At 42.2% G+C, this 11,806-nt stretch overlaps 2 protein-coding genes across 2 annotated transcripts in view; one reads left to right on the top strand and one right to left on the bottom strand.

Moving 5' to 3' along the window:
• Positions 1–5,197, top strand: hadh (hydroxyacyl-CoA dehydrogenase). The gene is made up of 8 exons (XM_022765462.1): positions 1–196; positions 1,942–2,070; positions 2,157–2,314; positions 2,703–2,829; positions 3,342–3,431; positions 3,525–3,597; positions 3,837–3,953; positions 4,126–5,197. The coding sequence occupies exons 1-8, from the start codon at positions 80–82 to the stop codon at positions 4,242–4,244; spliced, it is 930 nt and encodes a 309-aa protein (XP_022621183.1). The 5' UTR covers positions 1–79; the 3' UTR covers positions 4,245–5,197.
• A 2,495-nt stretch (positions 5,198–7,692) lies between these two features.
• lef1 (lymphoid enhancer binding factor 1) overlaps positions 7,693–11,806 on the bottom strand; it is a 50,331-nt gene continuing 46,217 nt past the window's right edge. The window contains exon 10 of the mRNA XM_022765451.1: positions 7,693–7,772. Within this exon, the coding sequence (XP_022621172.1) occupies positions 7,693–7,772 (80 nt within the window). The remainder of the gene's footprint in view (positions 7,773–11,806) is intronic.

Below are 11,806 nucleotides of genomic sequence, written 5' to 3'. Positions count from 1 at the left end.
CCACTTTTTTTTTCCGTGTGCCCGGGTCTGGATCTGTGAGCCTGTCCCAGAGTCCTGTAGCAGCCGGTCCACACACATCATGGCTTTCTTTACCCACCAGATCTACAGAGGTCTCTCGTCCTCGGCTGTGAGGAATGTTGTTATTAAACACGTGACGATCATCGGAGGTGGACAGATGGGTGCAGGAATTGCACAGGTACGCGGCAAAATGCCTCCGGAACGGGCTCTGCTTAGCCAAGTAGTTTAGCAGTTAGCTTCACCATAACTAGCCAGCTGACATGCTACAAATCAGACCATGCGCCTCAAGTTTCGACTGAGTTATGTTATATAAGGGTACTAAATATTAAAGCATCCGGATTGGGATCGGGGCTTGTTCCACTTAAACAGCTGTGCGTACAATGTGCAAACAAAACAAGTTGTCATTGACGTTTACCTGAAGTGAAAACCCTGCCTAACATTAGTGCTGCAACCACGATTCATTATCGATTAACCTGACTATTTATTTATCTTCACTAAAAGAATAAATTATATATAAATAGTATGACAGCTGCATATATACAAACAGTTTTACATGTATTCAGCCATACATGAAAACAAAGTAAACGAGCGGTAGGAAGCTAATAGTCCATGTAAATACCTTAAACCTGAAGGCAAGACAAACTGAATTACACTAAACGAAAATAGTAAAGGTCAGAGAGACTATTGTATAATAATGGGGAAAAAAGAAAAGATATATATGTTCCAACAGCAATGTCCAACAACCAACACTATTATTGGGAATTCACCAGTGTGTGTTTTAAGTTTGAGTCCCACGATACAGCATCTCTGTATCTGAATGAAAATTCAAACAACTGCCATTGAATGCCTTCTGATTATTATCTTGGCTAATCATTTTGTCTATAAAATGTCATAAACTGTGAAAAAGCCTGGTACAATTTCCCAAAGTGAAGGTGATGTGTTTAAATGTCTTAATCTTATCTGACCAGCAGTCCAAAACCCAAAGATGCTCGGGGTTACTGTCATTTAGGACAAAAGAAACATCAAATCCTCACGTGGGGTCATTGAGATCAAACAACTCCCTGATGATCTGCCTAAAACTTTGCACAGTACTGCCCGCTTTGAAAAGAATTTCAGTTTATGAATCATTACATTAAGATACCATTTTGTTGCATATCATATAACTACAAAAGCCAATAGTAGCCAATGGTACTTTTAAAAACAAGTTTTACATTTCCTTGATAGTCAATGGTTCTTTTCTTTTCTCACAGCACAATCACCGATTGTTTCCATCAGGACGCTGTGTTTAGAAATTATTCACTTGTCCGTAAATGCAGTTGTTTCCTTGTGATGTAACATAGACAAGACACATGAAGGATTCAATTGAAATGCATGCAGGGAATTTTAGAAGATACAGATCTTTGCCACAAGGTGTCACCCTCCGTATTTGGTCTTGAGTAATCTACTATAGGAGAATGTGAGCTGCCTCAAATACATACCACATGCTTACAGAATACAGTTCTGAGTCTCACAGTATACATGTTGTCATGTGGTGTTTGTCGTTTTTATACCACAAAAAAAAATGAAAGTACTAACTTTTGTATTGATACTGTTTTTGTTAGTTTTTTCTGTGACCATCATGTGTCATCAGGCTGTTTCACCACCACTCTCAATGTGTATCTCCATATCCTTTTGTGCATTGCACTCTACATCGACCGCACACTCAGAAATCAGCAGCTGTTTTTTATTAGTATGCAGCTGTGCTATAAAGTCAGCGAAGACTTTAAAGACAGGCAACAGTGGCTGTTGCTATTATCTGCTGCAATTACACAGAAAGAGCTTCAACAAACTATCACCTGCATCACCTTATTTGCTCCCACCTCAACATCACTGACAAGCTGTGGCTGTATTTTAAGTTGTCGTGAACTCATTTCCTTCTGGAAGGTTGCTGCATCGACGGGCCACTCGGTGACGCTGGTGGACACAAATGACGACATCCTGAAAAAGTCTGTCAAAGGAATCGAAGGGAGCCTTAAAAGAGTGGTCAAGAAGAAGTACGCTGATAAGCCAGAGGTGAGACGCAGTAGATCAACAACCAGGTCGCTGCTAGAGTGAAATGTGTGCAATTAATGGGCAATATTGTGTTCGGTTTGTTTCAGGCAGGTGAAGAGTTCATCCAGAAAGTCTTGCAGAATGTTTCTACCTCGACAGATGCTGGATCTGCTGCGCAGGGCTCGGATCTTGTGTTGGAAGCCATTGTGGAAAATCTAAAAATCAAGCAGGATCTCTTCGGTCGTCTTGACAAGCTGGCACCGCCGTAAGCACTGTCCCATTTCTGCTCTATTCATTAGCTATAAGTGTTAGATCGGAAAAAGAGTGTGGCCTCAGTGTGGCATCATGACTGTGCAATCACGTGCCAGGAAATGCCAAGAGGATTTCACACCAACCAGAAGCTGCATGTTCTGCGTTTTATAGGTTTCAGTGTGTGCTGTTATCTAAAGCATGTTTCCACTTCAGTTATCAGTATTTAAAAAGACCGAATCAACTCTTCTAAATTTCCCAAACACAAGAGGGACGAGAGCAGATGTTACGTTTGGATAATGACAGGGAAAAAAGTGCGGAAAGGCTCACATCTGCTTTTAGTATAAACTGCTGTCCATATTATGTGCTGCTTACTGCCCGTTTTTCTGCACTTCGCATTTTAGACACACCATCTTCGCCAGCAACACATCCTCCCTGCCTATCTCTGACATCGCCAGCTCCACCAACCGGCTGGACAGATTCGGCGGCCTCCACTTCTTCAACCCGGTCCCTATGATGAAGCTTGTAGAGGTAGGGCCCCAAAAAAATAAAATAAATAAATCAGTGTTTATTTTTATTTATTTGTCTTCTTCAGATCAAACAGTGTGAACGGCAGCGCCCACTAGGACAGAGATGTGAGAGTGGAGATGACTTCTTATCTAACTCTCTGAAAAAGCAAATGAGTGAATTTTCAAAAATTGTCCTTGTTCAAAAGCATCGCGTAAACTACCAATAATTAAGTTACAGAGGACGGCTCTCGCGTGCAGAGCTCACCACCCCCATGCTTTTAACACATTATTTGGACCATTATCCGACAAGAGATTAATAGAATATACTGATTCAGATTAATACTGATTGAACACTCGGGGCTTTTGCTTCTTCAGAGGGAAATACTGAGAATTGAAAAATGCCCCGAATATAATCTAATAAAGCGTCACAGGCTGGTGTGGTGTAGACGGTGAGATTCTTAAATCACTGAAGCACAGTAAAGGCATTATACAGCTGTCTAATGGCAGCAGCACTTAAGTATTGATCTTCCACAGGTCATTGGAACCTCAGCAACAAGTCAAGAGACTTTTGATTCCCTCCTGAACTTCAGCAAAATGCTTGGAAAAACACCCGTGTCCTGCAAGGTAAGATTTGCCGCCTGATTTCTTTACAGCTGTAGGCTCTCGCAGAATATATCAAATGGCCCACTCAGCAGAATCCAACGTCTCTCTACTCAGGATACACCAGGATTCATTGTAAACCGCCTGCTTGTTCCTTACATAATGGAGGCCATCCGGTTGTATGAGAGAGGTGTGTATACCTGCATGACCACCGAATGTCTCCACAGTGAAATTGCCATAGAAGTGTATAGGGGATGATTTACCAAGTGTCCATTACTTTTTTTTTTTTTCTGGGTGGGAATTTTAATTGGAAATGTAAGACTATAAAAGAATCTTGGCATCAAGTTGCAGGGATCAAATTCAGTATTGCTTATCAATTTTAATTTCTGAATGATTTCTGCATGTTTACGTTGTTTTTTTGTTCCTCAGGTCATGGATCTAAAGAGGACATTGATATTGCCATGAAACTTGGTGCTGGTTATCCCATGGGGCCCTTTGAGCTCTCGGACTATGTAGGACTAGACACAATGAAATTCATTATGGATGGTGAGTTGAACTATGTGGGTGCGGGGGCGAGGCAGAAGTGACTTTAATTTAAAACTGTGACTGCCAAGAAGTAAGATGACATCACAGTAAACAAGGAGAAACAACGCTCATTTGAATGAACTGATATATTAAATGTAAAATCTCATTCCGTTCTATTATTGCATATGTTTAGGTTGGAGTGCAAAGGATCCCCACAACCCACTCTTTGCCCCGAGTGAATTGCTGAACAAGTTGGTTGCGGAGGGCAAATATGGCAAAAAGACGGGAGAAGGATTCTACAAGTACAAGTAATGAAGTTTTGCAGCGTTTCTGGTTTTGCGTGGAGGACGTCGATCTGGAACGAGTCAGAAAATGAACCATCCAAGAGGGACTAATAAGAAAAACGGAAATAGAAAAAGTGCCTGTGCCTTCTACATGAAAGGTCAACTTTTGTCTGTCAGTCCATTTTCTTATGTATTTATCCACTGAATGACATTTTTGTGTGTGAGGAGATTAAATGAAATGAAATTAAAAAAAAAAAAAAAAGATTTTTTGAACACTTTGTTGAAGTGACTGTTTTGCAGATGCACATAAAAGTCAGGTTGACAATACCTCTTATATCTACCAGCATCAGTTCAGAAATAGCGCAACTTTTATTGGAGCCTTGAATAGGACCTGAAGCATTTCTTTCAGCTTAAATTGAATGTGCCACACAGGTCAATGCTATGGAAAGTAACTTTGACAGTTTGAATGAAACAATTCAACTGATTACTTACAGCAGCTATAACCAATTTTATAATAATGTATCAAATGAAATGTGAAGATGGTTGCTCATAGTGGTGGACCTATAGAAAATAATCATGTGAATTATCTGCAGCAGCCATCGGCGTCATAGTGACTTTCGGCTCGCTGTTTAGCTGTCCGAGCCGCCACTTCACTGCCCTGGTGCACCACCACCACTCTTAAGTTGTAAAAACCAACTTTATACCACCCGCTCAGCACTGAACAACAGACTGACAGTAGTTGGTGAACTCGGTAGCCAACAAGCCAGAAGGACACTGAATTAGCAACAAGTTCATCAGATCAACGTTAAAGATGTTGACATGTCAGTGTTCACAACTTGCTCCCCCAAGTGGCTGAAAAAAAATCTGATACGGCAGCTTTAAAGTTCCCTTCCATGATGTTTTAAGTCAGAAAATACCCTGCTTTGAAGAATATTTTCTGTCTGGTATTGTTTCTCCACAATAAAAAAATCCCTCAAATTACATCTATTCTGTCTCTCGGCAAAAAATAAATCACTCATTATGCAAATATTGTTCATTTCAAAAGTTGAACTGTGGACACAAGATGTCTCCTGCTTCACTGAAAGGTCCAGTCTCAGTGTTTGTGCACTTGTGTGTCCACATGACAGTTGAGTAAACTGCATATTTGATTACCGTTGGCCTCCGGATTAGTTGTAATAGCGTAAAATCATGATCTTAAACTGAGATTTATAAAAAAGGCACAGAGAAACTTCAGCAGATGAATGTGAAAACAACTGTCAAACTCACATAAATCATTCTGCACAGTGAAACACCCAAGTGAAGAAACAATAAATATGCAGACCACATTTATGAGAGGAGGAGCCTCATACCATGTACTACATACTATAAAAGGTATAATAATAACTTCATATTGTAATTCTACTATTGCAGCTTCTGTCAGCGTTAAAGGGTTATTTGGGGCTTTGTAAATAAAACTGACTTGAATGCACAAATTGAGTCATTTGTCATGTGCTTTTATAAAGCATCTCAAACTTCAGGAATGTTTGGTCTTACCCTCTTGGTTTCTTCAAAATGTCCTGTTAACCAAACAAAAACACAAGGTGGCGCTGTTTTACTTGAAATGGGGACATTCAAGAGACACAGTTCAGGTTTGTCTATACAGGACATTTTCCTTTGATCTTGGCTCTTTCATCAAAAATGTTGTTTACTTAAAAAAAAAAGTTGATTGTTACCTTAAGAGTTTTTATTGAGTTTTTCAGAATCTTTTTTTAAAAAACAAAAATCATCTCATTCTCCAGTCGAAAGATTTGAATGCTCAGATGATATATGCTTCATTATCATTGCAATAATACTGTACAAATGTAGCCCTGAGCATTGTGTGTTTTTGGAGTTTTAATTATTGAAGTTGAATTTTTTAAGTTGTATTGAATGTGTTTTACCTGCTTCATACTGCCAGTGGATACTTTAATCTCCAAGGATGACACACAGGCTGTTACATCTGGCACTTTCCAGCTCTGGTCTTTCCACCACACAAGTGATCACATGAGCCAATGGTGCCTTTTTATTTTTCCTTAAAAAATAAACAAAAACAAAACAAAAAACAAAACAAAAAACAAAAACATGTTGGAACAGTTCAAATATGACCACTTGGGAAGCAAAATGCTCTACCAAGATGACAGTGACCCAGAATATGATAATAAAAAAAGGAATTCATCAAGTAATACTAAAATAGAGCATTAAAATCAAAATGTTACAGAGATGCTTGCATGGAATAAACAACATGGCTAAAGACCACACTATTAGCTACCAGAGAGAAAAGACAAAGGTCCATTGCAATAAAAGAAAGACTGCCAAGTGCTGGGGTAAATATATATATCTGCTTCATTTGTCATGTTTTAGAACAATAAAATATAGGCCTCTGAGCTATCACTCTCGCCTTTGTCCTAATGTTGCCTGCAAAAATACCAAGAAAATTGACATATCCTGACAGTTTTAAAAAGTACACATACTGAGCATTATTTTACATCTGAGCAAGACTCGAGGTCACTATTTGTTACAAATAGTTATCAAAAGAAGCCTTAAGTTTTAATTTTCTGCAAGACGCTTCAACAAGAAAAATGGCTTTCCTGTGTCCAAAGCTTATTTTCATATAGACCACTATATAAAAAAACAATATTTAAAAAAAGAAAAAAAAGAAAAAAAAGAAAAATAAAATCACTAAAATATACACCGAGAAATTGAAACAAGGGTTCAAGATACAAAAAAGCATTCAAAATCAAAATTCAGTCTAAAATGAAAAGCAAATCAAATTGTTGATCCTTTTTTGCACCAACTGGTCAGCAACAAACTACAATGGCGTCTTGAGGACGTTTCTTAGACAAGATGAGATCCCTCCATCTTCCTTAGTGCAGTCTAAAAAGAGGTGTTTGGTCAGTCGGGCGAAACCCCAAATGGTCTCAAAAATCCAGTGAGAGAGCGAGAGAGAGAGAGGGGAGGGGGTTTTCAGGGAGTGAATGTCGGCCTAATAAACTATACAAAGGAACAGAGGTGACAAATAACTTACAATAACTTAGAAACAGGTGTTTGGAGAGTTTGGGCGGTGCGGGGGAGAAGTTTGTGCGCACATCAAAATTGCTGCTGTTTTTCAGTGCAGTGCCTTGGATTGCAGTAAAGCTGATTTGTAAAGGAAACTGACAAAACACAGACGTCAAATTGATGCTTTCTGGGTTTTCGGTGCGAGAACGTGGTTTTCGTGAGGGTGCTCCTACTAATCATGATTGTCTTGTTCAGTTCAGTGTCTCTACAGCAGGCGCCTTCAGGAAGGGAGTAGAGTCAAACAGTGAAGTGTTTTTGGTGGTGGTGGCATGTGACTGTGTTGAAGGAAAGGGAGTAGGGTTAGGTGGGGGAGGAAAGGGAGGGGAGGGAGGGAGGAAGGGAGGGGGGGTCCTCTGAGAACTGGAGGCTTCAGTTTGGAGATTTAAGGGTCTTCATGGAATCTAACAGGCCTCCATCTCTAGCAGAGGGCCCGTAGCTGCTGCCTTCGCTTTGCATGTGGAGAAATTGTTCCGTTTTCCTCCTGAAGAAGAAGAAAAAAAACAACACAGATTAGAACAAAAGAAAAGACGATCAATCGACTGCACAAACTATGAACAAACTGCATCTGTATACAAAAAGGAAAATCTGCTGATTTTCCATGGGAAAAAAAAATTGTTTTTGAAACACATCAGCAACCCACACTAAAACACGGGTCACATTCACGTCACATTAACCAAAACCAGACATATCAAGATGAATCAGAATGACTCAAAAGTGTCTCAGCATGCAAGCATTCCTCCCCACATCGGCAAAGGACAAATTACAAGCATTACCGTCTACATAATCAATCTTTTTTTTTTTGTCCTTAATGTTACAGCTGATTGAATGAAAGCCTGAGTGTTGAGCCAAGCACTGAACTACAGAGGGGCTATAGGTCAGTGACAGGATGTGGGCTGGTCTGGCTTTGATCTAGTCTGACATGGGGGTTGCCGTGACCCAGCTGGCAATGCTACGCTCCTCTGTGCCCTCCCCTGACTGACTCACTCCTCCTCTCACTCTCTCAAGGCAAGCACCCAATTGTGTAGCTTCTGGTTGACATTTAGGCCGCCACTGCAGGTGGGCGATGGGAAAACAAGATGAGGAAATACTCTCCGCACAGGAGGATCACCACATTGACCCAGCCGGTTAAAACTAGCAAGAGTTCATGAAACTATAGATGGTAATTATCTGAACCAAAGCAGTCCAGGTGCAGGTTGATGCTGTGGTGTAAAAATGTTACCTGACTGCTCAATCCACTTCACAGGACTCTCATGAAATTGGCCCCTTTCCCTGACAGGGAAATTGTTTGTCAAGCTGCAAAAGTGTTCTTTTCCCTCTCGTGATCCGGGCTTGAGCTAACATAACAGAGTTAGCTTCAGTTATTGACAAGCCAAGGAGAGTTATTTTAGACCAGAGCAGCATCAAATAGAATCTGTGATCAAAGTGGAGAGACAGAGGTGGATGGATGCCTCCTGCGACTAAAAAGATGGATGTTTTGTGAAGGCGAAAAAAAGGAAAAGAAACGGTATTAGTTTGCCTCTCCCTTGTGGCAAAGCCAAGAGTGTGTTTTTGTAGGAGAGAAGTCAGCTGAGCCCTGCTGCTCGCTGCATCTTAACACTCAAACACACACAAAAACACACACACACACACACACACACACACACAATCCTGCAGACTGCTTTACCACATGTGGATAAAAGGGAACAGGACAGAGGCCACCTTTCCCGAGGAGAGCTGACCCTGAGCTGCACAGAGCAGAAACTGAAAGGAGCACAGCGCTCAGAGAGAAAGAGAGAGCCCCTGTCGCTTTTATTTACCTCCGCCGCCCTCCCTCTTTTCATCCCAGGATCTCAAAGCGGGCCCGCACGCCCGGTACTGCACCCTGTTTCCTGGGGAGCATTTTTCCTTCCCCCACCACAGACATGAAAAGCGCTGGCCTTCCTGCCTGGGGAAGAGGCCTGAGGGGCTGCGGGCGAGAAGCTGTTGTGTGTGGTGTGTGTGTGGTGTGTGTGTGTGTCGTGTCGTGTGGCGTGCACTCAGTGTGTGTGTGTTTCCAAAAAAAAAAAAAAAAAAAAAAAAAAAAAAGGGTTGGTGGTAACAGCAGGGATGTGTGCTTGCGTGGTGGTTGGTTGTAGGGGGCAGCAGGCCAGCGCTTCACAAGGTCCAGCCGACACAAACACTGGGATTCAGGAGCAACTTGACCCCTCCTCTCCTCTCCCCTCACCTCCCTCCTCCCCCTCCTCCCCCTCCCTCTACATTAGTGCTCAGGAATGCCGGCTGGAGTTTTTTTTTTTTTTTTGCAGGAAATGAAACGCTCCTCTGTTCAGACGGCTAGCGAAGGTTTAGTCTTCCCCCTTCTCTCTCCCCCAATTCCTTTCCCTCTACGGGACGGAGGGAGGGAGGGAGGGAGGGAGAGGGGAGGGGAGGGGGAAGGAGTCGGACAAGCTCTCGCCCAGCTTTTGAAGTGTGGGAGGTTAAGATAACTGGCACAGCCTCGCGTCTCAATCGCCGCTTTCACCTCCCAGGCCAAATCAAAGCGCCCGCAGCTGGGGCCCACCCGCCTTATAGCCCCTTAACCTCCAAACCCACCGACCCACCCACCTCCTCAGCTCCCTCCCTCCTTCCTTACACGGAGCTCTGGGGTTTCTTTTGGTGCCATTAAAAAGGAAAACACCGCCGACAAATTACTCTAAAAATAAGCCAAGTGGAGAGAGGTGTCTCCAGCACAGGCTGACGTGCAGACTTTACCATGGCAGAGAGAGGACGGGAGATTTGGAGGACATAAGAGAGGGAAAGACTAATGGGAGAGGGAGAGCAACGCAAGTGAAGAAAGCTCTGTTTTGAAGGATGATTCCTGTTTATTACAACTTGGGTCTTATTTTCATGGTTTCATTCTTTATCGGTTATGACAAGATTGTACTCGCCAAGTTAATTGAGAAGTGGGAACATGATGACACTGCTAAAAACTAGTCTGAGGGTTTGTATACAACCTGCCTGACTGTCACACTGCACATATTTCTTGCCCCATTGGACTTCCTTTGAGCAATCTCGCCCCGTTATCAGATCTCAGCAAGTAGGAAAGATAACCAAAATTAATACGGCAAGTTTGAGTTCTGTGTTGTAATAAACTGGAATTATCCTTCAACTGTCAGGTCAAAGTCAGGGCACAAAAATACTCTGAGGCTGCAAATATTTTCATTATCCTTGAATCTGTCAATTATTTTCTCAACTGTTTGGTTGCTTACTCTAGAGATGGACAGAAAAAAAAATAAAATGCACATCACAATTTCTCAAAATCCAAAGCAAGAAATGGCTTGTTTTTGTAAACAGTAGAAAAACCCCAGGAAGATGGTCAGAAACAGAAAAGCAGCTAAAACCAGTGAATGTTAAACTGTCAATGAAACAATGAATCAACTACCCAACTTGTCTGACCCTCCACCAATACAATCAGCACAAGTGACAAGAACCATAATTGGTTAACGAAACAGAAACAGAACCAACTAAATAAACCAATCCGACCTAATCTCACGAGGATGAAAGCTGAAACTGGTGGCCCTCTTATTTCAACCTGAGATCCTATAAAAAAAAAAAAAGTGCCAACTCTTTGTTACATCATACACTGAGGTCAGGCTAACAGACCATGTGCTCTAGTAAGGAAATGTCCACACATTTAGATTAGAGTCTGAGTGTGGTGACAAGTCTTGGCAGTGATCGCACAACTGGCTCTGGTGACACCTTTTCAAAGAAACCTCTTCTCTATAAAATTGTGGCAGTGCCGCTCTTAGAGACAAGGGGAAAATAAAACAGGCAAGGCAAAAAAAAAAAAAAAAAGGCACCTGAAAGAGAAGGCGATGTCTTAAACAAAAATGCTGTGCACTGTCAGCACTTTCTTCAGCTCTGAGACATTCAACATAAAAGAAATCGCCACTTAAGAAAAGCTTTGAAATTTTTAACATCCAATCAAAAGGGGGGCTCAGGGGGGCTGTATCTTTACCACAGGGGCTATCAGCAACTAACCAGTTAGCCAGGAGGAGCTCAAACTAAAAGGGTAAAGAGAAAGAGGAGGAAAGACTGTTAAATATTGGAGAGTAGGGAAGGGTGGAGACTGGTTGTGGTCAAAAGGGGAAAAGGGGAGGGTGGGGGGGAGTCATCAAAACCCCAAACCTCAGGCATGTGTGGGTGAGACTAGGGGAGCATGGGAGGGTGTGGATAGGAGAGGGGGGAGGTAGTGGGAGGCGTTGCCCACATCTGAGGCGGCATCGCTGGGGGCCCGGGCAGCTGAAGTCTGGCCGTGTGCCCCCGCACAGCTCAGTCTGAGCCGCTGCAGGCTGGGGGATGTCAGGAGGTGGGGTGTGGGGCAGTGAAGGAACTGACTCCACAGTGTTGTGTATGTTCAGAGGTTTATCTCGATGTCTCTTTGCCTGGCAGATGTGTGTCTATGTGTGGTGGGAGAATTAAGCAGATAATGCCGTGAACATTTCAATAGAAGAGAAGTTATATGGAGAACTGAATTGATAGGGAGGCATTAATGTGTGA

This window comes from Seriola dumerili, unplaced genomic scaffold, assembly GCF_002260705.1.
Source record: "Seriola dumerili isolate Sdu_G_001 unplaced genomic scaffold, Sdu_1.0 BDQW01000686.1, whole genome shotgun sequence".
Lineage (NCBI taxonomy): Eukaryota > Metazoa > Chordata > Actinopteri > Carangiformes > Carangidae > Seriola > Seriola dumerili.
The sequence above is the reverse complement of the archived record's forward strand: the minus strand, read 5'-3'. Positions and strand labels throughout refer to the sequence as shown.

Coding starts and splice junctions, on each gene's coding strand:
- hadh (XM_022765462.1), top strand. CDS start 80: ATGGCTTTCTTTACCCACCAGATCTACAGAGGTCTCTCGTCCTCGGCT. Junction 2,071..2,156: donor AGTACGCTGATAAGCCAGAG/GTGAGACGCAGT, acceptor GGTTTGTTTCAG/GCAGGTGAAGAGTTCATCCA. Junction 2,830..3,341: donor CTATGATGAAGCTTGTAGAG/GTAGGGCCCCAA, acceptor GATCTTCCACAG/GTCATTGGAACCTCAGCAAC.